Source organism: Scyliorhinus torazame, chromosome 14 (genome assembly GCF_047496885.1).
Source record: "Scyliorhinus torazame isolate Kashiwa2021f chromosome 14, sScyTor2.1, whole genome shotgun sequence".
In the NCBI taxonomy this organism is placed as follows: Eukaryota; Metazoa; Chordata; class Chondrichthyes; order Carcharhiniformes; family Scyliorhinidae; genus Scyliorhinus; species Scyliorhinus torazame.
Genome location: NC_092720.1, coordinates 58,106,182 through 58,133,214, shown reverse-complemented (window position 1 = coordinate 58,133,214; position 27,033 = coordinate 58,106,182). Strand labels below are relative to the sequence as shown.

The following is a 27,033-nucleotide window of genomic DNA, read 5'->3' as shown; positions in this document are numbered from 1 at the left end:
ACAATCGAGGAGAGAGTCATATCTAATCACATCTGATGCCCAGTTGGAGACAGCCCCTCCACCGTCAGTTGAGAGTTTACCGAGATCAGCAATGTACAACGATGCTGCCACTAGAAGTGGTCGGGAATGTCAAAATTTTAATACCAACTAATTTGAAGATCTGTGAATGTTAAACAGTGTATCCAATAGCAAAGATTGCTGATTAATTTAACTATCCAAACTGTGAGGATCCATTATTATAAAATATTCTGGAAAGAAATCGCCAAATTGATATGTATTCCATAAACTAAAAAAATGAGTGGGGGTGAGGGTTCAGTTGCTTAGAAAATTAGGAAGTCAAAGTCAACGGTAGGAGTGTAGGTTAGTGATAATGTCAACAGAAAACAACAGTTACTGCTGCATCTAGAAGATCCCAGGTCCTGGAGAAACAAACATCCACACCCAAAATAGTCTGCACTCACAAATGCATAAAAAGCACCTCCAAATGCGATTTCCACTACAATTATATACAGATTATATGAACATTATATAATATATGAACATTATATAGTGCACCAATGGCTCATACAAGAGCCCAGAGGGGCTAGGACTCAAAGAATAGAAGGTTTAAAAGAGCAAATCCAGAGTTGTAAACAACTGTAAATAGTTAAAGCTTAATGTTCTTCATTTGGATGCACAAAGAATTTGCAACAAGATAGAGGAGTTGATAGCAGTTTGCAATATAGGTGTATGATGTATTAGCTATTACAAAATTTGATTGCAGGGTGACTAGGACTGGGTGCTCAGCAATCCAGGGTATTCAATGTACCAAAAGAACAGGTCAAAGGGGAAAGGAGGTGCAGTAGTGTTGTTCGTCAAGCAAGGCTTCAGAGCAGTGCTGAATCTTAATATAAAGGCAGGAGAGTGATGAAGAATCAGTTTGGGTTGAAATCATGAATGGCTGAGAAAGAAAGACACGGGTGGGAATAGGCTATAGACCCCCAAAATACAACCTCTCAAGAGGTCAGAGCATAAATGGGAAAATATCAAGGGCATGTTTGCAGGAAACTGCAATTATCATGGGAGACTTTAATCAACTTAAATAAGGGCAATTATAATGGTATGAGGGAGGTGTTGTGTAAAATGAGTTGGGTAAACAAGCCAAGATATAGGTCGTAGGTGAACAGTGGCAGATATTCAAAGAGCTGATCCATAAGGCTCAGCGGGAGTATATCCCAATCAAAAAGATGAATTCCACAAGAAAAAGGCAAAATCCATGGTTACAAAGGAGGTCATGGATAATGTTAAATTGAAAAGCAAGATATACAAAGTGGCAAGGGATAGCGGTGGACCAGAGGATTGGAAGTCTTTAGGATCCAGCAGCAAAAGACTAAAAAGCTTATAAGAAGGGGAAAAATGAATTGCGAGAAAACACCAATATAAAAACACCAAGAGCTTCTATGGATATATAAATTGGAAACGTGCGGCTAAGGTAAATGTGGGACCTCTACTAAACAAGGCTGGTAAATTAACAACAGCAAACAAAGTAATGGCAGACTGTTAATTTTTTTGCATCAGTCTTCACCGTGGAAGACATTGCAAATATCCCTAAGGTATCAGATGGGCCAATTTCAAATAACCTGGCAGAACTTCTAGAAATCCCAATCAAAAGGGATACAGAGTACTATAAAAACTCAAGAGACTAAAGGCGGACAGGACCCAATGAACTGCACGCTTGGGTTTTAATGGAAGTGGCCACAGTGGACTCATTGGCTGAAATGTTTTGTACCTCTCTAAATTCCAGGAGGATACTGGAAGATTGTAAAACAGCCAATGTGACTCCCTGGTTCAAAAAGGGAGAAAGGCAGAAGGCAGCGAACTATAAGCCAGTTAGTTAAACATCTATTATTGACAAGATGCTGGAGTCAATAATCAAAGAGGAAATAGCTAATCATTTTGGAAAGCTGGATATAAGCAAACCTAGTCAACGTGGTTTTATGAAAGGTAAATCATGTTTGCCAAATTTGCTCAAACTCTTTTGAGGATGTAACAGAGAGAGTAGAAAGAGGGGAACCTGTAGATGTATGTAGTGTATTTAGATTTCCAAAAGGCATTTTACAAAGTGCTAAGAGACTGGTGCATAAAGTAAAAGTGTGTTAGCATGAAAACTGGCTATCACATAAAAACAGAGTTGGGATAAATGGGTCCTTTTCAGAGTGGAAATGTGTAACTAGTGGATCAGCCGAGGCACACAATTGTTCACTATTTACATTAATGACCTGGAGGAAGAAATTGAATTGTAGGTTTCCAAATTTGCTGATGAAACGAAAATAGGTGGAAGGGCATGTTGTGATGAGGATATTGTGATTCTGCAACGGGATGTAGATAGATTGGATGACTGGACGAAAACCTGGCAAATGGAGTTTAATGTGGAGACTGTGAGGTCAGGCACTTTGATGGGAGAAATCAAAAGACAAATTATCTAAATGGAGAGAGATTGCAGGTATGTGAAGTACAGAGGGATCTGCGTGTTCTGGTGCATGAATCACAAAAAGCTAGCAGGCAGGTCGAACAAGTAATTAAAGCGGCAAAAGGCATTTTGGCCTTTATTGCAAAGGGTTTGGAGTTTAAAAATAGGGAGGTTTTTTTTGCAATTGCACAGGGCGTTTGTTGGTGAGACCTCACCTGGAATACTACATACAGTTGTGGTCCCCTTAGCAAACAAAGGATATGGTAACTTTGGAGTCAGTGCAAAGAGTCACCAGGCTAATTCCTGGGACGAGAGGGCTGTTCTATCAAGAGAGATAGCCTGGATCTGTATTCCTTGGAGTTCAGAACATATAAAATCCTGAGGGGGCTTAACAGGGTAGTGGGGAGATGTTTTCACAAGTGGGACAATCTTCATTAGAAGTATTTAAAGTGGAGGTAGATAAATACCAAGGAATAGAGGGCTTTGAGGAAATGGCACAGAAAAAGAGCTGAGGCCAGCATAGATCAGCCATTATCATACTGAATGGTGGGGCAGGATTGAAGGGCCTGGTGGCCTACTGCTACTTCCATTTCTTATGCCCATTGGTAACAATAAACTTAAGTTTATAAAAAGCCAATGAGATTTGACTAATTATTACAGTAAACTTAAAATTTTCCCGATGAAAGCATGAATGTTTGAATTTTTCCTAAACTGAAGAAACAAATTCCCAGCTCCAGAAGAATATGAAGATAGATTACAAAATCACCTCATTATTAACTCACCAGTGCTACTGCTACCTGCAGGACCTCGCCTTTTGTCCTGTTTGGTTAGAAGCTGTTGCTGTACCCTTAAATGCTGTTGATGTTCTTCTATCTGAGCTTCTCGGTGAATCTGCTCTAATGTCTTGGGTCCCTGGTCACCTCTTCGAGGCACCCAGTTATTCTGGAGATCAACACATTTGAAAATCTGAAATAATAGTGATCTTTTTATCCCCAAATATAAAATGTCATTGTTCCCCTCAGCTGAAATATCACATCAGACAAGAGAGATTGGAAAAACGCATGTCAACTTTAAAACAAAATGTGTCAGGAATGTTACTATAGCAGATTTTGTAGCTTGTTCACGATTTTTAAATATATATATATTTATTCTCCTTTTTCACATTTTCTCCCAAATTAACACCCAACAATAAACAATCAGCAATGAATGCAATGCCAAGCCCCATTTCAAAAACAACGATCCCATCCTCCCACCAAACATTAGCCCGCATGTTAACATAAACGAATGACAAAAAGGAATCAGGAATCACCCAAAGTCACATTAACACATACAGTGTCTCTCCCCCCCCCCCCCCCCCCAATTGTTCGATGTAATGCAATTCTCAAAACTGCATAATGTATAATGCCCATGAATTGTAGAACCCCTCCATTCTTCCCCTCAGTTCAAATTTAACCTGCTCGAGTCAAGAATTCCAGCAGGCCCCCCCCCCCCCTCCCCCTCCAACCACACCAGGGCACAGGGTAGAGAGGTTGATCTCCACCCCAACAGGATCCGCCTTCAGGCGATCAATGAGGCGAAGTCTACATCTGCCTCGGCGCCCCCAATATGGCCTCCCAAGGGCACGGGCCAAGTTTCACGTGCACCACCTTAGAGATTACCCTACAAACCTCCTTCCAGTAATCCTCCAGCTTTGGACAGAACCGAAAGATATGAACGTGATTTGCAGCTCCCCGCCCCCCCCCCCCCCTCCCCTCTCCTGCAAACATTCACACACACCTTCTACCCCCTAAAGCCGGATCATCCTCGCCTCTGTACGGTGCGCTCTATATACCACCTTCAGCTGTATTAGCCCCAACCTCGCACATGAGGTGGAGGCGTTCACCCTCCGGAGTACCCCACACCAAAGCCCCTCCCGCCATACCCTCTCCCAACTATTCCTCCCAATTTGCCTTGATCCCTCCCAGCGGTGCCTTCGCCTCTGCCAAAATAGCTCCATAAGCCGCTGAATCTAATTCCTTCTCCAGTCCCCCTGTCGTCAGCACCTCCTCCAGCAATGTGGAAGCCGGCTCTACTGGGAAGCTCTATCTCCTTTCTGGCAAAGTCTCAAACCTGCATGTATCTAAATATTTCCCGTGCTCCGGCCAATACTTCACTCCCAGCTCCTTCAATCCTGCAAACCAACCCCCAAGAAACAAATCTTTAAGTGTTCTAATTCCTTTCTCCTCCCATCTTTGAAAATTACCATTCACACTTCCCTGGCTCAAATGGTTCACCCAAATCGGCATTTCCCTTGACCCTGCCCCCAACCCAAAATGCTGGCGAAACTGCCTCCAAATTCTCAACAAAGTTATTACTACCGGACTCCCTGAGTTTCTCTCTGGGGACGTCGGGAGACTTGGCTCCTCACTCTGCAACTGGATCGACTTTCTAACCAACAGACCACAATCAGTAAGAATAAACACCAACTCCTCCTCCACAATAGTACTCAACAGCGACAACAATCTATCCCTCAATGCCAGGAAAACTAAAGAGCTGGTCATTGACTTCAGAAAGCAAAATACAGCACAAGTCCCTGTCAGTATCAACGGGGCCGAGGTGGAGATGGTTAACAGCTTCAAATTCTTAGGGGTGGCCATCACCAAAAATCTGTCCTGGTCCACCCACGTCGACTCTACCACTAAGAAAGCACAATAGCACCTATACTTCCTCAGGAAACTAAGGAAATTTGGCATGTCCACATTAACTCTACCAACTTTTACAGATGCATCATAGAAAGCATCCTATCTGGCTGCATCACAGCCTGGTATGGCAACAGCTCGGTCCAAGACTACAAGAAACTTCTGAGAGTCGTGAACACCGCCCAGTGCATCACACGAACCTGCCTCCCAGCCATTGACTCCATCAACATCTCCCGCTGCCTTGGAAAAGCGGGCAGCATAATCAAAGACCCCTCCCACCCGGCTTACTCACTCTTCCAACTTCTTCCATCGGGCAGGAGATACAGAAGTCCGAAAACACGCACAAAGACTCAAAAACAGCTTCTTCCCCACTGTTGCCAGACTCCTAAACGATCCTCTTATGAACTGACCTCATTAACACTACACCCCTGTATGCGTCACACGATGTCGGTGTTATCCAGTTATTGGGCCATCTTCTAGATGACTTGTTTAAATATTGCTTCAGAGTAATTTATTTTCATGTATAATTGGGGTTGGTGGAAGAGGGAGAAAAATGCTTTGCACAATTTCTAATGGAATCATAAACCTATTTATACATCTTTGATTTTGCCACAGCTAAAAAAACAGGAATCCTTCCCTCAAAATTAATTTAGTCAAATCGTAAGAGCTTTCTTTAAAAAAGTTGATTTCTTTCATTTCCATTTGAAAGGACAATATATCTAAACTTTATATGCCCTTAGTGTTGGGTGGGGTTGCTGGGTTATGGGGATAGGGTGGAGGTGTTGACCTTGGGTAGGGTGCTCTTTCCAGGAGCAGGTGCAGACTCGATGGGCTCCTTCGGCACTGCAAATTCTATGTTTCTATGATGCAGACGGGCTAAAGCATAGGCAGGTGGTATTAGATTGTAACCATTAACCCAAAACAATAAATAGTCATGATGTGGAGATGCCGGTGTTGGACTGGGGTGAGCACAGTAAGAAGTCTTACACCAAGTCCAACAGGTTTGTTTCAAATCACTAGCTTTCGGAGCACTGCACCTTCCTCAGGTGAATAAATAGTCAGACTACCTAGTTTGTGGCTATGCCTAAAGAAAATGACCTTTAACTGGAGAAAATTGCAATTCATCAAAGGATTAATATTGAAAAAGGCAGTCCAACAACACAGAGGCATAGGTGTATCTGAAGAAACTGAGCTCGGATTCACCAACATAGATAAAAGCTTACATATTCTGTTGTCTGTGGTTGGTGTTCACAACATTCACCATGCTATAAGTGGAGCAGGCCAAGGACAGATTTGTGGGACACACACACGTAACTGTACAGTGACAGAAAGAGAAGCCATTGCTGGGCATATTCCGACTACAATCAGATGGGAACATGTAGAACTATCAAAACAGTATCACCGAGATAGACAATGGAAGCTAGTATTACTGGAGATTAGGGTGGCCGATCACATCAAAGTTTGCAGAGTTGATGCGGATGAGGTGGGATAATGACCTGACGAGGGAAGTCATTTGAGACTGATTGAGGACATTGCTGGGTCATGACGGACGGAAATCCGATTAGGGATTAATTAGAAACACGAACATGGATTTAGGAAGATGTGATCAAGGACTCCTGGAGGTGATAAAAGTTTTGAGGGCAGTCAGAAATTTGCATGGACAGTGGAGTCAAAGATGGCTGGTGGGCAAGGAGGAAATCAGAAACAGCTGAATGGACAGTTCTAATCTTGGCGATGAAGATGGCCGACCATGAGGTCCTTGCACTTTCTGTTGAAAGTTAGCAGGATGATGATTGGGATAGCTCAGTGAGTTAACCATGTTTTGCAAGTGACCGTGGAGTAGTTATCAATTTTAGGAGAGAAGGTAGCCCGATTGTGCGGAAGTTGGGCCAGCCATACCTGGCAATGGGTGGCTAAATCAGATGTCTTCCACACTAGCTCACATCTGCATCCTTTGGGTTTGATGGACCGAAGATGGGCTATAGGCGGAGGATCAAATGCAATGACAAATAAAGGTTTTACTGGGTTAAGGAGTCCCCAAAGGATGGTTATGCAATGGACACCTGCAAAAACATATAGATTTAAAACTGAAGTCATGGTTTGGGGGAGCAGATTTTTTTTTTTTTTTTTATTGTGGACAGATTCAGAAGGACTGAAGTTAAGAGGTTAGGAGGAAGTGGATGCTGTTACAAGTGGTCAAAGTAGGCTTCAACTGAGAATAGGAGAAGCGCAAAGATTAAGGACAACAGCTGTGAATTCAGGAGGGCAAAGGGAGATGAGCTGAAGACTGAAATCCCCACGGTCGAAGAGTTACTCAGTGCAAGTTGAAGGAACAAAGATGTCTCAGAAAGAAACCAAAATTAAGAATTTTACACCAATAGATGATCTGCCCTGTACGTCTCAAAGCCACAGGAAGGACTGAAAGCAATCATGCGAATCCTAAGAGAATTCAGAACTTTCTCAGGTTACAAACTCAACCTGGGCAAAAGCGAGGCATTCCCAGTGAACCCAAACAGGGGAGGGGCTGAGCTGGAGGGACACGCATTCAAAATGGGCCAAAACAGAGTGCGATACCTGGGGGTCCAAATAGCCAGAGACTGGACACCAATCCATAAGTGGAGCATGACCAGACTGGTGGAGGAAGTAAAAAAGGACCGATGGGAGGTAGGACGCACTCCCACTCTCCCTGGCAGGGAGAGTGCAGACGATCAAGATGAATGTACTGCCGAGGTTCCTCTTCCTGTTTAGGTCCATACCGATCTTCATCCCCAATACCTTTTCCCAGGATCTAGATAGCTTAATCATGGTGTTTGTGTGTCTGTGTGTGGGGAGGGGGGCAAGAATCCAAGAGTCCCCAAATCAGCACTGCAAAGGAAGAAGATTGAGGGAAGCCTGGCACTGCCAAACCTGCATTACCACTGGGCAGCAAAAGTGGAGAGTGAGGGGATTGGTGCAAGAACCCAACTCAGAGTGGGTGCAGATGGAGGAGGCCTCCTGCAATAGAACCCTCCGGGGTCCTGGCCACGGCAGCACTCCCATCCTACACGGCGAAATACACATCGGGCCCAGTGGTAGCAGCCACACTGAAAACGTGGGTCCAACTAAGACAGCACTTCGGGCTGACCAAGATGTCCTCATATGCGGGAACTACAGATTCCCGCTAGCCATACTAGACGCAATGTTTAAAAAATGAAGACAGGACGGGGGACGCTGACAGTCAGGGACTTCAACGTAGGACTAGAGACGCTGAACAAAGTAACGGAGGAATGGAAACGACCGACAGGACAGGAAATGAGACACTTACAAATAAAACACATCCTCCGCAGAGACAGGAGGATGCCCCTGGGCCTCGGAGACCACACTATTAGAGGAAATAACCATGATAACCATGGACAGTTAAGGAAAAGTGACTCGGTGGGAACATTTACTGGACAGAGCCCGAACACCACTGGACGAGGCCAGATGGAAATGGGGGGACGAACTGGGGACAGAAGTGGGGTGGGGACTCTGGAGCGAAGCACTGAGCAGAGCCAGCTCTACCTCCTCCTGCACAAAGCTCAGCCTCACGCAGTTCAAAGTGGTGTACAGAGCACACCTGACCAGAACCCGAATGAGCAGGTTCTTCCCAGAGGTGGAAGACAAATGTGAATGATGCCAGAGGGGCCCGGCCAACCACACCCACATGCTCTGGGCATGCCCCAAACTTGCCGGGTTCTGGACAGCCTTCTCCGAGGCAATGTCCAAGGTTGTGGGGATAAGGGTGAAGCCATGCCTAAATGCGGCAATCTTGGGGGTATCCGACCAGCCAGAGCTACACATAGGGAAGAGGGCCGAATCCCTAGCTCTCACTTCCCTAATCGCACGCTGCAGAATCCTGCAGTACCACCCACAGCTGCAGACTGGCTGGCAGACCTTTCGGAATTTCTCCACCTGGAGAAGATAAAATACACCATCCGAGGGTCGGAGAAAGGCTTCCTTACTGCATGGGAGCAATTTGTCGGCCTGTTCCAAAACCCGTTTGAGGCCAACAGCAGCCAGTAGAGGGGGAACTGGAAGGGTTGGAAAGGGTAAAAACAGAAGACAAGGAGGAACGCCAGGGGCGCACAACCCAGTGCGGGGGAAGGGAGAGTCTGAGATGGACAAAGAGAGACAACACACTGGGGGAGGGGGTCTACAAAAAGAACATGGCTGAAGCCGACGAAGGGAGAAAAGTAAGTGTGTGTGTGGGGCAAGGAGAAGGAGAAGGAGACCCCCCGCCCCCTCTCCCCCCCAATCAACCAGGGAGGACAGCGGGGGGAGGAGGGGACAGGCCAAACTAGACGGCAACAATTTGTAAATAAAGTAACGCAAGACAAAAGCCTTTTTTTCTTTTACACTGTACAATAAATAAAAACGGATGTCAATGTACATAATGTTGAAAATGCCAATAAAAAGATTTTTTTTAAAAGAAAGAATTTTACAGCAATTTAAAAAGCAAAACAAATAGTTTCTTTAATCAAAGCTTTGTCTGTTGTATAGGTAAATTGAAACAGCCACCTTAATGGCACAAGAGTGACTGCAGATTATCAAGTGGCTTTGCAACTAAAGCCAAGGATCACAATTCCTTTCCCTTGGCTATCACCAGAGCAAAACACCATTTATCCAGTGGCATCTTTTCAATTAATTGGCAAGATCAAACTGAGTCAATTGTTCTATTACCAGACTTAAATCCAAATGGCGACTTGTTCAGTGTTACAATACTGAAAGGTTAAAACTTGTCACTTGCATCAACAGCACAAGGAAAGATCCTGAAACCAATGGATGAACTTGGTGCTCTTGCAGACTCAATTACAGGTTCCATCTCAATTGTCAGTTACAAGGAGAAGATATGCCTATTTTTTCTGTTGCTTGCCTTGTACTCTACATACAGTTGGAAAGGTAAAGATTTATCTCACAATGGAAAATATCTTGTTACCATTAGCAAAAGTAGAATTAAACACTACAAGTTTTTACATTGCAATATGTTCTTTATTTTCCAGTTCTGGACGTGAAAAGAGGCATTAATTTTTAATTAAATACTTAATAAAGCAAAAAGTATTTACACATTAATTTTAAACTGTAATCAATGAAGGATTCATTCTTGTTGATAATTACAAGCACCTTATGAACTCAGGAATTCTATAAATACAGGAGACACTGCTGCACTTTATCAAAGACAGCAGAAATAACATGGCATTACATTAGCAATATTGCGGAACATTTATTTACAGAACCGTCCTAAAACTGTTCTACATTAAGTAGAATCATTTAGGAACTGTACTGTTTTACGTTTTGTCTAATTAAACTGTTAAACTCTTACTGATTTTTAAAATCCACTACAGGCTTGTTCAAGGCTTTTTATACAACTCATAGGCATAAGAACAGAGGAGACCAGGGGCTGGGGGCCCCTCCCCTCAAAAGAAAAATCTAGCATAGGGAAGCCAAGTTGATATACCTTGGGATCCCTAAATTTGTTTGCATCGTTGGTGATTTAACACCAAGGTATCCACCATTCATTTTTAAAAATCAAAAATCCCCACACTTTCCTATGCCCATGACAACCACCTAATTTTAAGGACCATCTCAATAGCCCTAATTTTTTTTCTAAATAGTTATATTTGTTAGACATGAACTGTTGATGTTAAAAAATAGGTAAAACCTTGAAGTACCAAGGGTTTATTGAATAGACGTTCTCAGAACCAAGCACTTGATTGTGCAAAAACTCAAAGGACAGTTCTCATCTGCCTAATGCGATTTGCCATGTGACTGACTTCTGCCAATCATGATTTCTAATTGCCTTCTGATTCTTCTTCAGCTTCTCTTAACCAAGTGAAGAAAGCGGTGACAGATTTCAAAGCTACTCCTTTTCCTTGTTGCTCAGCTGGATCTTTACTGGACTCCCATTCGTAAAAGGCTTCTTCTGATATAACATCCTCATCATACAAAACATCGAAAAATGTCCTTAGTAAGTCTGCAAAGAATAGAAAATAAATGTCCATCTTTTAGTTTTAACAGTACACCATTTCTAAATTGTACCAGTAGTAAAGAGCACATACATCCAGTATCCAAAGAAACTGCAGAAAAATTGCTGTATATTCAACTTGCCTGATATTCAGGCAGATCTTCGTGCAGGCCTTTACAGTGTGAAATGCCAATGCATGATGGTACACGTGCACCAAATATACTGCCTACTTAGTTAAAATTAGGAAAAGGAAAGAAAACATACCCGTTTTTTCCTGGAAAAGAAGGGCACGCAGACCCAAAGTCTAACGTTCCATGAAAGACCAAGAATCAAACTGGGATGGAATTTATGACTGCAGAAAAGCATTCTACAAACAGAACCTATAATTCCATGAATGCTCAATCATATTTGTGAAGTTTGAAAAGGAAATGTTTCAAACATCTGGAACTTTTGGTCCACATTAACATCTTTCACTGAATGTTCTATCCTTCAAAGTGATCCTTCAAACATTTGTTCAAAGAGATTATAGAATCCCTCCAGTGCTGAAGCAGGCCCTTGAGTCTGCACCGACCCTCTGAAAGAGCACCCATAAGACATAGGAACAGAATTGGATCATTCAGCCCATCGGGTCTGCTCCGCCATTCAATCATGGCTACGTTTCTCATCCCCAATCTCCTGCCGTCTCCCCATAATCGCTGATCTTCTTATTAATCAAGAACCTATTTATCTTGGTCTTCAAGACATTCAGTGATTTGGCCTCCACAGCCTTCTGTGGCAAAGAGTTTCACAGATTCATCACCCTCAGGCTGAAGAAATTCCTCCTCATCTCTGCTTTAAAGGATTATCTCTTCAGTCCGAGGCTTTGGGTTCCAGTTTTTCTTATAAGTGGAAACATCCTCTCCACATCCACCCCATTCAGGCCTTGCAGTATCCTGCAAGGTTCAATAAGATCCCCCCTCATCTTTCTAAACTCCAATGAGTACAGACCTAGAGTTCTCAACGACATCACTCCTCATGACAAGCTCGTCATTGCAGGGATCAATTTTGTGAACCTCCTCTGGACCCTTTCCAAGGCCAGCATATCCTTACTTAGATACAGGGCCAAAATTGCTCACAAAACTCCAATTGGGGTCTGAACAGAGCTGTATACAGCCCCAGAAGTACATCCCTGTATTTTATTCTAGCCCTCTCAACATGAATGCTAACATTGCATTTGTTTCCTAATTGCCGACTGAGCCTGCACGTTCACCTTAAGAGAATCTTAAGAGACTCCAAATCCCTTTGTGCTTATTTCCCAAGCCTTTTCCCATTTAGAAAATTGTCTATGCCTCCATTCTTGCTACCAAAATGCATAATCTCACACTTTCACATTGTATTTCATCTGCCACTTTTGTTCACTCTCCTAGCCTGTCCAGATCCTTCTGCAGCCCCCCGCTTCCTCAAAACTACCTGTCCCACTGCATATCCCATTCTCCTGCCCTATCCCTGTATCCCGCCACTGTGGCTAGCACTGCTGCCTCAACTCCAGGGTCCCGGGTTCAATTACAACCTCGGATAACTGTCGGTGTGGAGTTTGCACTTTCTCTCCGTGGGTTTCCTCCGGGTGCTCCGGTTTCCTCCTACAGTCCAAAGATGTACATGTTAGGTGGATTGGCCACGCTAAATTTCCCCTTAGGGTCAAAACGGTTAGGTGGGGTTACTGGGTTAGGTGGAGGTGTGGGCTTAAGTAGGATGCTGCTTGAAAGGGTCAGTGCAGACTCGATGGGCCGGGAATGGCCTCCTTCTGTACTGTAGCGATTCTATGAACCTGCGTATTGATCATGGCCAATCCATCTCCTGCACATCTTCGGACTATGGGAGGAAACTAGAGCACCCGGAGGAAACCCATGCAGACAGAAGGAGAATGTGAAAATGTCACACAGTCACCCGTCACCAAAGGCCAGAATCAAACCAGGGTCCCTGGCGCCGTGAGGCAGCAGTGAAGTACAGCTGCCAATTTTATGCTAGAAAACTTGGTGGAGGGTGGGGGTTGCAGTGCCAGGAAGCAGATCAAAGCTCTATCAACATCTAGCAGCCAGTTAAGACATTTGATCAATCAGAATGGAGTTATGCCAAGTCATAGTAGCAAAAATATCTCATCTTACACTGACCAAACAAAACCCAAGCTTGAAAGCATGTGGATGGCATTACAATGCAAATGTCCATGTAAAAATGCATTACATACCAAGCTAGAAATCTCAAACGTGTTTTCATGAGTTTTCAAAAGTAATCAGCTGTTTACTATGGAGGTGGAAGGAAACCCAAAAGAGTCTAACATCACTACGGAGTAAGACACCCATAAAACTGTATTGTTTGAAGTTCTGTTTTTTAGGTCTATCCTCAGATGGCACTGGGGGGGGGAGAGAGAGAGAGAGAGAGAGAGAGAGAGAGAGAGAGAGAGAGAGAGAGAGAGAGAGAGAGAGAGAGAGAGAGAGAGAGAGAGAGAGAGAGAGAGAGAGAGAGGGGAGAGGAGAGAGAGACTGCAGGTCAATCAAGTGTCGCAAAGCAAAAAAAACACACTTACTTGGTGGCTGCTCTAACTTGGCCATTAAGGCCTGAAGGGCATAGAGTGCTTGTAGTTCACGCTGGGGATCAGAATTCAGGTACTTTGTTAGGACTTTTACTCTGTTTTGGACGACTTCTGAATCCACACGAACAGGGTTTTCAACTAAAAGAGGCAAGGAGAGGAAAGCAAGGAAAGAGAAAGAGTTAAAACACTGGCAAGTGGATATTTCTCCCAAAACAGATTTAAAAAAAAAAAAAAAAATGTACTTACATACAACAGCAGAATGGCATATAGATTTCATTAATGCTCTAATGAACAGTGGTGAAATCATCTGCTTTTCATCAAGGTTGGCCTGTAGCAGAAAAAATTCAAAGTAAAAAATTTGATTAGGCAATTTCAATTGTAAACTCTACATTGGCCATTATTTTGTATAACTATGCATACTGTATTGATGAAACCCCATACAATTGGTATTTACAATACCACTTTATACATGAAAATTCATCCACCCATCAGTTTTTTTCAATCCAGGTCTCACCACAGTATCAGTCATGGCTCACTTGATAACACACCCATCTGAGTCAGAAGGTTGTTGGTTAAGGTCTCGCTCCAGGGCATGAGCCAGCACTCCAGAGCAGCACTCAGAGTGTTGCAATGTCCACGGTACAATCTTTCAGGTGAGACGTTAAACCAAGGCTCAAGTTGCCCCCTCAGGTGAACGCAAGATATCCCAGGGAACTATTTTGAAGGAGAGATGGGGAGTTTATCCCCAATGTCCGAACTAATATTTACCCCTCAATCAACATCACTAAATACAGATTAACTGATCATTATCACATTTCGGTTTGTGCAAACTTGCTATGGACATATTAGTTGCCATGTCTTTCACTTTACTACAGTGGCTTTATTTCAAAAGTACTTAATTGGATTTAAAATGCTTTGGGACGTTCTATGGTCATGAAAGCAGCCATATAAATGCAAGTCTTTTCTTTCCACACAGATCTTTCTTGCTCCTCAATTAATCTTTTAAAAAGCTAACTATAACGATGTAACAAACTTACTTCAATCCAGTCAAATATTCTTTGGTTGTCAGCTTTCTCTTTAATCAGTTTATCAAACTGATCACACAGATCATCAAAAGATATTTCAGTTTTGCTTGACGTTTCTTCTGGACCAGATTCGTTTCCCACAGTAAACTCCACTTTCTAATAAAGCAGTAAATAGTATTAAAAAAAATTTGTTCTAATTTCTCAGTTACCTACAGATATACCAATTATGGTAAGTGAAGAGTCAGAGAGATCAAAGGGTACATTGTGTCACTGAAGGATTATCATAGAATTTACAGTGCAGGAGGCCATTCGGCCCATCGAGTCTGCACCAGCTCTTGGAAAGAGCACACTGCCCAAGGTCAGTCAACACCTCCACCCTATCCCCACAACCCAGTAACCCCACCCAACACTAAAGGCAATTTTGGACACTAAGGGCAATTTATCATGGCCAATCCACCTAACCTGCACATCTTTGAACTGTGGGAGGAAACCGGAGCACCCGAAGGAAACCCACGCAGACACGGGGAGAATGTGCAGACTCCGCACAGACAGTGACCCAAGCCGGAATCGAACCTGGGACCCTGGAGCTGTGAAGCAATTGTGCTATCCACAAGGCTACCGTACTGCCCGTGATGTCCAAGGACAGATTGTAAATGACTCACTGGATTGGTCAGAAATATAAATTGGTACTCTGAATCAAGTCTTTACTCCTGAAGATGACGCTCAGCTATTAGAATTTAATAATTTTGATAAAACTTCTATTATAAATTAACATTTTGTTTATGGAAAGAATTGAACTTAAAAATATACTGTAGCTGAGCCAGATGATAACCACCCAGGGTCCTGAGGGAGATGGGACATATGTGCATAAGCTCTACCTTTATTTTAAACGGCTCATTTCGGAATTGGTCCGCATGATTCGGAAGGAGGTAAATGGCATCCAATCCTTTAAAAACAATACCAAGGTGGACCCAGATAGCTGTAGGCCTACAAGTTTGGCTATCAGCAACAAGAACGAAGATTGAAGAAATTATTGGGGATATAAAAGGATGACTTAAAAATAGATGGGAATTAACTAGCAAGAATAATAAAAACAAGATATTATGAGCTTCTACACATACATAAAGCAGCTAAATATTGGTCCCGCAAGGTGAATGAGGATGGGGAATTAATAATGTGAAATAATGACATAACAGAGACTTGAATAAATAATTTGTATATTCATGGTAAGGGATGTAGGAATTTTAAGCGAGTGGCCAAAAATTTGGCAGTTACCCACTTTGGTAGGGAGAACAGGAAAGCTAGCTATTATTTAAATGAATAGATGCTACAGAACACTGCAGGTCAGAGGAATTTGGGTATCCTGGCATATGAGACGCAATGTTTGCATGCAGGTAGGTAGGTGCAGCATGTGGGAAGGCAAATGGAATGTTGGTCTGTACTGCATGGGGATGGAGTATAAAAGTAGGGAAGCCTTGCTACAACTGCAGAACCATTGGTGAGATCACACCTGTAGAACTGTACTATATACAGTTTCTGTCTCAAATATATGAGGGAGGATATGCTTGCTTTGGAGGCAGTAAAGAAAGGTCCATTAAGTTGATTCAGGAGATGAAAGGGTCGTCTTCTCGGGAAAGGTTGAGCAGGCCGGGCCTTTTTGTTTAGGAGGAAGGAAGAAGGTTGACAGGGTAGATAGAACGAGGATGTTTCCTCTCTTGGGGGAATCGAAAACCAGTGGAAATTAGTTTTAGCATAAAAGGCTGCACATTTAAGACAGGGGAGGGGCAGCACGGTGGCGCAGTGGGTTAGCACTGCTGCCTAGGTCCCAGGTTCGATCACTCTGGGCCATTGTCAGTGTTGAGTTTGCACATTCTCCCAGTGTTTGCGTGGGTTTCGTCCCCACAACCCAAAGATGTGCAGGCTACGTTTATTGGCCACGTAAATTGCCTCTTAATTGAAAAAAATGAATTGGGTACTCTAAATTTAAAAAAAGACAGATGAGGAGCAATTGCTTCTTGGATCCAGAATCTTTTTGAATTCTCTAGCCCAGAGAAACATGGAGGCTGATTTATTGAATATATTGAACATGGACAAATTTTGAACTAAAATGGGCAGTCAAGAGTTACATCGAACAAGCGACAAATTGGAGCTGAGACCAAAGTCAGATCAGCCATGAATGTCATAGCAGGCTTAAAGGGCACCATGGCCTATTCCTGCTCATATTTTTTATGTTCTTTTGATTGCTTAGATGAACAGAGACATAATAGGGACACTCACAAGGAACTTACTTTGACAAAAGTAAAGTTTACATCCTCGCTCTTCTCCACCTCTGCAGCCTTGTGACACAGTCGACCACACTATTATCCTCCAATGCCATGCAACTGTCCTCTGATTCCATTCTTAGCTGCCTAATCGTAACTAGAGTATCACTTGCAATGGCTTCTCTTCTTGCTATTACACCGTTACCTCCATTTCCTCCGAGGATCTATCACTGGTCTCCTCCTGTTGCCCATCAACATCTGACCTCAGCAACATCATCCAAAATCAGAGCGTTAGTTTTCATATCTATACTGACGACACCCAGCTCTACTCCACCAAAACCTCTCTGACCCCTCCACAGTTAATGAATTATCAGACTGTATACCCCGACATCCAGTACTGGATGAGCAGAAATTCCATGAATTAAATACTGGGAAGACTTAAACTATTGTTTCAGTTCCTGCATCAAATTCTACTCCCTGGCTATGGACTCTATCATTCCTCATTGCAACAGTGAGATTAAGCCAGTCTGATTGCAATCTTGGTATCATATTTGACCTGGAGACCAGCTTCCAACTTACTGTTTCTTCACCAAGACCATCTATCCTTACCTTCATAACACTGCCCGACTTTGTCCATCTCCATTCATTTGCTGCTGAAAACCTTGTTCATGCTTTCATTACCTCTAGGTTTGATAATTCCAACCCACTTTTGACTGGTATCACATTTTCAATTGTCCGTACTTGGTCATCCAAAACTTTGTTGCCTGTGTCTTAACTCGTATCAAGTCCCATGCACCCATTGCCCTGGTTGGCTGACCTACAATAGCTCCTGGTGAAGCAACATTTTTCAAATCCCTCCATATCTCTATAATCTCCTTCAGCAAACAATCCTCATGATAACTGCACTCCTCCAATTTGAGTATGCCCGATTTTTAATGATTCCACCATTGTTGAGTGTGCCTTCAGTTACATAGGGCCTAAGCTCCAAAATGTCATCCATATATCTCTCTATCCAACTTTCCTCTCTTGAAGACTCAAATCTTAGACCAAGCTTTTAGTCATCTGACCTAATATCTCAAATGTCTAGATGTCAATGCTCATGAAATGCACCTTGGGACCATGATTACATTAGAAGTGTCATATAAAGAAAGTAATCATTACTAAGGTGTGAGGGTTAGAGATGTCGATGATGTGCACCTGCACGAAGGGAGATGTTGATGTGTTGGAAGATTGGGCTCATGGCTGCAAACAAAGAGCACTTTCAGTAAGTGCAATGTTATGCATGTAGGGAGGGTGATTGCTAAACATCCATCAATTCTTTGTCATACCTCACTTGGAATACTGTACCTAGATTTAGTCCCTTCACAGTGGGTCACAGTGAATATTTGGAAAGGGTGCAGAGGAGGACTACTAGACTAATCACATATAGTTCATCAGTTATCAAGACAGGTTAAAAGAGTTGGGATCCTACACTTTAGAGAAGCATAAACTTACTTACGAATCTTATAATTGAGGTTTATAAAATGAAGGGAATAGATTCTGTTTGACCTGATATTTCCTCCCATTAAGTAAGTTAGGGAAGATCAGAAGTCACAATTGTAAACTGCATTGTTCAAGGTAAATTGTGTTCAACTTGAGTGTTTTGATGAGGTAACTGAGTGGCTGAATTGGTATGCGTGGGATTCTCGAATTCCAAAGGCATGTGATAAAATGCAACCGAAAAGGCTAATTAACAATGGCGAATCCCATGGAATAACAGAGACAGTGGCAGTATGGATATGAAGCTCGGTGAGTGAAGAGCAATGATGAATGGTTATTTTTCAGACTGAAGGAAAGTAAACTGCGAGGTTCCCTGTGGTTCGGTATTAAGCCCACTGTCGATCCCTCGATGTATGTTAATTACCTAGATTGGTACACAAGGCCCAATTTCAAAATTTTCAGCAAAGTCTTGTGAATCATGAGGATAATGATAGTATTCAGGCAATATGGACAGAAAGGGTGGATATGTGGTAAATGAAATTCAATGCAGAGAAATATGAAGTGATACATTTTGGTGCAAGGAATGAGGCAATATAAAATGTAGGATATCATTATAAATGGGATGCAGAAATATAGAAACGGGGGGGGGGGGGGGGGGTGGGGGGGTGGGGGGGGGGGGGGGGGGGTAGATTTGCAAACTTTTATTTTTATAAATTTGAGTACCAAATTATTTTTCGTATTTTTTTTCCAATTAAGGGCAATTTAGCATGGCCAATCTACCTAACCTGCACATTTTTTTGAGTTACGAGGGTGAAACCCACGCAGACACGGGGAGTATGTGCAAACTCCACACGGACAATGACCCAGGGCAGGGATTCGAACCCGGGTCCTCAGCGCCGCAGTCCCAGCGCTAACTACTGTGCCACGCGCCGCCCTTTTAGATTCGCAAACTTTGAGGGAGAAACACAAAATGAAGAGTTGGATATGGAATTGGAATGGGGACTACAGAGTGAAATTATGCACAGGGTCAATATTACATCTTCATATGCTAGGATAAGCTTAATACAATTCTACGTAGGGCTCATATGACATAGGAAAGAATAAGCAGATTCTTCAGAGCAGTAGAAAATAAATGTGAGAGGTGTAAGCAGCTAACCACGTCCACATGTTCTGGTCATGTCCACGATAAGTGGGGTTTTGTCCTCGGTATTTAAAACATTATCAAAAATTGTAGAGGTGGAAATATTACCACGACCTCGAGCCAACTTTTGGAGTTTGGGAACTATCAGGACTAGGGAAAAGAGCCGATGTGGCCTTTGCTGAGGTGGTTCTCCTTAAAGTAAGGGTTGAGAGAATATTTGACAAAGATGTTCAAAATCTTGAGTGGTACAATAGACGAGAGAAACCACACACATGACAGAAGAGTCAGAAACCAGAAGACATTGATTTAAAGCGATTAGCAAAGGAATAAACAGTGACATGAAGAAAACCCTTTTTAAAAATGCAGCAATGTTAAGGGTCTGGAATTTATTGTCTTGAGTGTGTGGTAAAGGTAGATTCAATCATGCTTTCTAAAGGAAATGAGATAAGCATTTGAAGCAAAACGACTAGCTCAGTTGGTCTTGTGGAGTGCTGGTATGGACACAAAAGACAGAATATCCTCCTTGTATGCTTCAAATGTTCTATGATTTTATAGTGAAACTCTTGACACAGTCTGCTTCCACATCTGGTGAACATGGATGCACTGAATTCTTTCAAGTGCGAACTGGAACCATTTCTGGTTCGGGCAGATATCACCTCATACAACAATTGGATACTTCAGCGAATTCCAAACCACAGTAAGATCCTAAACTCATTTTGATTGCCTAGAATGGCTGGAGGGAAATGCCCAGATTTTTATCCATCCCAAAATAAGCCTGGATATTTATCTAGTTTTTGTCACTCACACAAGAGCATGTTTTTAGGTGGATTGGCAAGTTTATATATTGTAAAACACAAGGTATCATAATTGCATGCAGCATGTTGGTGGATCAGTGCAGCTTTACCTTTGTTTATCAGGTTTGTAATAGGGAGATAATATTTGAACTTAATAAACTTGCACTTAATAAAAATCCAAATTTCAAAACTCCGCAACAAAAGGTTGAGAAATTGAAACGGAAAGAGAAAATAAAATAGAGATGTACAAAAACCTCCAAGTACAGAAATGAGAAGTGATTAGAGAAAGTAAATGTGGGCACATTAGAGGCACAAATGGATAAAATTATAATGAGGAGTAAGGAAACTGAACAGAAATATTGAATAAAATACTTGAAAGAATAATGGAGAAAATGTGGGTCCAACTGGTGACAACACCTGAACCTAAAGATCTACACATTTGGGTTTTAAGGAAAGAGTGAATACATTGCTTTCATCTTCCAGAATGTCTTATTCTGTAACAGATCCCAAGGATTATGAAGCAGCAAATATAATCCCATTATTTAAAAAATCATACTACTAAGCTGTGTCAACATGATCTTTCCAAGTAAAATTTTGTTTGGAAAAAAAATATTACTAAGCTAAATCAACATGATCTTCCCAAGTAAAATTGCGTTAGAAAAATCTATTAAGTGAGAAAGTAGCAAGGAGGCCACAAAAAGAAACGACAAAGGTTTATGGACAGGTTGATGAGGGATGGAATATAATGTTGTAAAGTGTGAAGTTACCCACTGTGAAATAGAAAACGAAAAAGTATTTTTTGAATGGAGAGAGAGATGGGAAATGTTTGCATTCAGTTGGACTTGGGTGCCCTGGTCAATGAATCGGAGTTACCATGCAAGCAATTAGGAAAGAAAATGGTATAACAGCTTTTGCTACATCGGGATTAGAGTGTAAGAAAGAGTAAAGAAGTCGGAGTATAATTTTAAAAAAAAAAGAATAATTATGAAGGTTTTCATAAATATAAATAACAAAATGAAAAAATAACCCAACAGGGTTAAGTACAAAACATAGTCTAGAAAAGCAACCCGCCATACCCCCCCTGTACATGAATAACAAATAAACATTAACACCCCCGACTTAACACAAGTTATATACACCCCCTCAGACCCTTCAGTGTAAATAACAAAAACAAAAATAAAGTAACCCCCCCCCCCCCCCCCCCCCAGTTGCTGCTGCCATTGACCAATGTCTACCGTTCTGCCAGGAAGTCTAAGAATGGTTGCCACCGCCTAAAGAACGCGCGAACACGCGGGCTCGCTTAACCGGACCATTCAGTCCCCTTACATTCCAGGTTATCAGCCGGATCAGGGGGCTACCCGCCCCCCTCCCCCACCGACTAGCCATGACCCCTCCTCAGCCAGCCACGCGCCCGCACCCGGCCCGTTCCCCACAGTGGCATACCCTCGTCTCGACCTCCCCCACTCGCTCCAGCTCCCCTTTGACCATAGCAGCAGCAACTCGACGCCCCCCCCCCCCTCGGGCTGGGACCCATCCTAGCTGATTTACTCCCCCCATTGCACTTCCGCAAGTCAGCTGACTTTTGCTGACAGGCCGGCCACTCCCGCCACTCCTTCGACTCCTCCCATTGTGTGACACACCCTTCTCTCCTGTTCCCCATCCATAGGCTCTCTCCCTCCCCCTCCCCCTTCCCTGTTCCCCATCCACAGGCTCTCCCCCTCCCCCTTCCATTCTAAGCGCGGGAAACAACCCTCGCTTCCCCGCCCCGGCCCCGCCCCCTCCTGTCTTCAGCAAGGGAAAAAGCCCGCGCTTTCCACCTACCCGGCCCCGCCACCTCTGACGCAGCTCCTTTTACAGGCCCAGTCCCCTCACCCCCGACTCGGGCCTCCCCCTCCCCCGCGGGGCCCCATCTCACCGCCGTCCACCACCCCTGTTCCGTTTACCTACCCCCCTCCAAGAGGCCCCCCCCCCCCCCCCCCGACCAACCCAACCAAAACAGTGCCCAACCCGCCCCAACCACCCTCACCGACCCGAAAGAGAAAAACACAGAGAAAAAGAAACCAGGAGCAATGCAGAGCAAAAAAAAAAAACCCATATCAACCGCAGTCCCCAATTGCTAAGCCCGACCCTCAATATGTGTCCAATGTCTCGGCCTGAACAAAGGCCCACGCTTCCTCCGGAGACTCAAAATAATGGTGCCGGTCCTTGTAGGTGACCCACAGTCGCGCCGGCTGCAACATGCCAAACTTCACCCCCTTCCTGTGCAGTACCCGCCTTCGCTCGATTGTACCCGGCCCTCCTCTTCGCCACCTCCGCACTCCAGTCCTGGTATATTCGAACCTCTGCGTTCTCCCACCTGCTGCTCCTCTCCTTCTTGGCCCACCTGAGCACACACTCCCGATCGACAAACCGATGGAACCTCACCAGCACCGCCCGCGGAGGCTCGTTAGCCTTGGGCCTCCTCGCCAGCACTCCATGGGCCCCTTCCAGCTCCAGGGGACCCTGGAAGGACCCCGCTCCCATCAGCGAGTTCAACATGGTGACCACATAGGCCCCCACACGTCCGGCCCCTCCAGGAGGCCCAGAATCCGCAGATTCTTCCGCTTCGACCGATTCTCCATCTCCTCGAACCGCTCCTGCCATTTCGTGTGGAGCGCCTCCACCTTTACCGCCAGGCCTAAGATCTCGTCCTCGTTGTCGAGGGAGATAGTTTGTCGAGCCTCGCGGATCGCCACCCCCTGGGCCGTCTGTGTCTCCAGCAGCTTATCAAAAGAAACCTTCATCGGCTCTAGCAGGTCCACTTTAATCTCTCTGAAGCAGCGCTGGATACCCTCCTGCTGCTCCTCCGCCCACTGCATCCACGCTGCCTGGTCACTGCCCGCTGCCATTTTGTTCTTCTTCCCTTGCCACTTCTTCAGGTCCGCCACCACCTTTTTAGTAGAAGCCATATACTATCTGGGAGCTGTTATAATCTCCTTCCCACACCAGGAAACGTCAAAAAAAGTGATGTTGGGGGGCTCTGAAAAGAGCCCCAAAGTCCGTTTTTGCGGGAGCCGCCGAATGTGCGACATAGCTCCGCATAGCCGCAACCGGAAGTCCGAAGTCGGAGTATAATTCTACATGACATTAGTGAGGCCAAACATGGAGTAGTGTGTGCAGTTTTGGTGTCCTTACATGAGGAAGGACATTTTTATTCGAAAGGGAGTGCAAAGTTTATTAGATTGGTTCCTGGGACAAAGGAACTATTATAACCTGCCTGGATCCTATGGATGGGGGGGGGGGGGGGGGGGGGGGGGGGGGGGGGGGGGAAGAGGAAGAGGGAGAGGGAGAGAGAGAGAGAGAGAGAGAGAGAGAGAGAGAGAGAGAGAGAGAGAGAGAGAGAGAGAGAGAGAGAGAGAGAGAGAGAGAGAGAGAGAGCGAGAGAAAGACAATTGGTTACCCATGGAGGTATTTCGGGAATACGAGCTCCCCCAGTTTGGGAGGAGGGGGGTAATCATTAGCAGTGCAGCTGTATCAATAGAGCTGGCTAGTGTAGTACCGGCTAGAGAGGGAACCAGAAGTAGGGGGTGGCACGGTAGCACAGTGGTTATTCACTGTAATTCAGAGAGGTGCAGATGTTCAGTCAATCATCGATTACATTCACAGACATTGATAGATTTTTGGTTAGTGAAGGAATTAAAAGATATGGGGCTAGTGCAGGAAGGTGGACTTGCTGAAAGTGGAATAGGCCCGAACAGCCAAAAGGCCTACTCCTGCACTCCTCTTCCACCTTTGGCAAAAAATAATTGCCTTAGCACCAATAATTGCAGAGGTTTGGTCAATTATGAAGTACAAAACTTAAGCCCCATCAATCTACAAATACCAGATTATATGCTCCAATATATGCCAGTTAAGTCTGAACTGATGAGCTCTTTGCATGACTGGGTGCACTCAAGTACCACATCAAAAAAAAGTCCCAAAATTGATTAAAAGGTAGAAAATTAGAGTGGGATATCATTGAAGTCAGATTTCCCAAATTGGCAACTAATTCAGAATAGCACTGCATATCTATGTAAAGGGCTGCCATTCAAGGCAGCAATGGACCTACAGTCAACAATATGCCTCTCAAATTGCTTTATATGCCAAGTGTACTTCTAGGCCCTGGTCTTACAAATAACAGATACAAACAGTAAGTAAATACCTTCTCAGTGACAAATTGGTTAATGTCTTTTTCCTCAGGAAGGAATTCCTTCCAGCTCAGACCTCCCTCTCTCCATAAAGAACCTGCCTTCCTACGGCTCTGCAAGATTGATGACAAAAATGATTCAGCGTGCAGCATTTATAAACTTGAAGATAGAAATATCAACTCACATCAAGTAATCACAAACTTACCATTCCTTTGCAAAGTAAACTCAGAAGATCAGAAAGCAGAAGGCCAGCTTTTCCAATGGTGATAAGTGGCTTAGCCACCTCTCTGCCAGAACAATTAAAAAACATTAATTTCACAAAATAAAAACGCAAAGCCCTGTGAGTATTTTACTTCCAGGTCAGCCAAGCTTTTCCTAAGTGACCCAATGAAGAATCTGGCAGACGGTGAATGGCACATTGGTCGATTCAGAATCAAAGCATGCTCAAATTAAATCAGGCCAAATTAAAGCACTTATCAGCCAGGTTAAACGGTTTTGTATAATCAAAAAGATAATCTTCAATTCCCCCCCCCCCCCCCAACTGAAGCCATGAATCAGAGCTCCAAGGAGGCTTTGACAGGTATACACTTGTAGTGTCGTCCCTAGCAAAGAACCTCGCATAACCAAAGTCAGCTTTACAATAGAGAAAGTCACCTCTTCACATTAAGCCCTGCATTTACATGCTCTATTTTGAATGGATCCAGCAGATAGTAAGTAATACAGGCTTTCATTCTTATGGACAGTTTTCAATCATCTCCAAAAATGTTTGTTTTTTTAAAATTATACACTAACTACTTTGTGCAGAACAAGATCCCATAGACAACAGTGAGGTGAACAGTCAACTCTGGTGGTTTTTGGCAAATTGTGATCAATGCAGAATTGTTGCTACAGATTGGCTCCCTGAACTCCCAAGAGTCCATGAAGGGCCCCCAGGGGATCTGCGAAGCTGGTGGCCGCTACGTAACCGGTTCGAATGCACAAAATTTTAAAAATTAGAGAAATCAAATGGACCAATCAGAGCAAGGTCTCTTGGAGCACTGGATGCTGATAGGATGACTAGTCAGTTTATCATCGTGTTCTGAGACACCATGGGCGAGATTCTCCGACCACCCGCCGGGTCGGAGAATCGCCGGGGGCTGGCGTGAATCCCGCCCCCGCCGGTTGCAGAATTCTCCACCACCGGATATTCGGCAGGGGCGGGAATCGCGGCGCGCCGGTTGGCGGGCCCCCCCGGCGATTCTCCGGCCCAGATGGGCCGAAGTCACGCCGCTAAAATGCCTGTCCCGCAGGCATAGATTAAAGCACCTTACCGGCGGGACAAGGCGGCGCAGGCGGGCTCCGGGGTCCTGGGGGGGGGGGGGGGGAGATCTGGCCCCGGGGGGGTGCCCCCACGGTGGCCTGGCCCGCGATCGGGGCTCACCGATCCGCGGGCGGGCCGGTGCCGTGGGGGCACTCTTTCCCTTCCGCCTTCACCACGGTCTCCACCATGGCGGAGGCGGAAGAGACTCTTTCCACTGCGCATGCGCGGGAATGCAGTCAGCAGCCGCTGACGCTCCCACGCATGCGCCGCCCGGAGATGTCATTTCCACGCCAGCTGGCGGGGCACCAAAGGCCTTTTCCGCCAGCTGGCGGGGCGGAAATTCGTCCGCCGTCGGCCTAGCCCCTCAAGCTTGGGGCTCGGCCCCCAAAGATTCGGAGCATTCCGCACCTTTGTGGCGGGGCGATGCCCGACTGATTTGCGCCGTTTTGGGCGCCAGTCAGCGGACATCACGCTGTTTCCGGAGAATTTCGCCCCTTGCTCTTATTTTCCCATTTGATCGATTCCATCTCACTGTTGCTGGGCCAGGCCTCGGGAAAGTACACGGTTGTACGTGAGAGAATGCAGGGTGAGCACGTGTGAGTGCGAGAGGCATGTGAGAGAGAGAGAGAGAGAGCCTGAATGTGAGACAGATGTGTGCGAATGTGAATCAGGGACTTGCGTGTGGGTGAGTTTGAAAAACTTTCCAGCATAATTTCTCCCATTCAAAATGACAGAAGGCAAGACTTACATATTTTTAATCAGATAACGTTTTAATTATCAGATTAATATATTGCTGGAAAAGACTCATTTACATTTAATTACTGCGTTTGCACCTATTTTGCAGCAAATAAATGGAGATTGACATTATGAGAATGCTTGGGGTTCCCCTGATCGCCTTGGGAGGTCACTAGGGGTTCCATGGCTCAAATAGTATGGGAAACCCTGGCCTACACAAAATCCTGTTCTAATGAAATGAAATGAAATGAAAATCACTTATTGTCACAAGTAGGCTTCAAATGAAGTTACTGTGAAAAGCCCCTAGTCGCCACAGTCCAACGCCTGTTCAGGGAGGCTGGTACAGGAATTGAACCCGTGCTGCTGACCTGCCTTGGTCTGCTTTCAAAGCCAGCTATTTAGCCCTGGGCTAAACCAGCCCCATAAGGTAGTGGAACAGGATTTTGACATGGATAT

At 44.4% G+C, this 27,033-nt stretch overlaps 2 protein-coding genes across 12 annotated transcripts in view; both read right to left on the bottom strand.

Annotated features, from left to right (window-relative positions):
- Nucleotides 1–7,932, bottom strand: part of LOC140389030 (eukaryotic translation initiation factor 4 gamma 1) — a 44,093-nt gene extending 36,161 nt beyond the window's left edge. The window contains exons 1-2 of the mRNA XM_072473196.1: nt 7,903–7,932; nt 3,232–3,415 (exon numbers count right to left, since the gene is read on the bottom strand). Coding sequence (XP_072329297.1) covers nt 3,232–3,415; nt 7,903–7,932 — 214 coding nt within the window. The remainder of the gene's footprint in view (nt 1–3,231; nt 3,416–7,902) is intronic.
- Nucleotides 7,933–10,112: 2,180 nt separating this feature from the next.
- LOC140389755 (eukaryotic translation initiation factor 4 gamma 1-like) overlaps nt 10,113–27,033 on the bottom strand; it is a 163,418-nt gene continuing 146,497 nt past the window's right edge. For all 11 annotated transcript variants that reach the window (XM_072474244.1, XM_072474243.1, XM_072474238.1 and 8 more), the window contains 6 exons: nt 24,748–24,829; nt 24,557–24,655; nt 14,714–14,857; nt 13,923–14,004; nt 13,671–13,814; nt 10,113–11,116 (listed from right to left, as the gene is read on the bottom strand). In XM_072474244.1, coding sequence (XP_072330345.1) covers nt 10,935–11,116; nt 13,671–13,814; nt 13,923–14,004; nt 14,714–14,857; nt 24,557–24,655; nt 24,748–24,829 — 733 coding nt within the window. In that variant the 3' untranslated portion in view covers nt 10,113–10,934. The remainder of the gene's footprint in view (nt 11,117–13,670; nt 13,815–13,922; nt 14,005–14,713; nt 14,858–24,556; nt 24,656–24,747; nt 24,830–27,033) is intronic.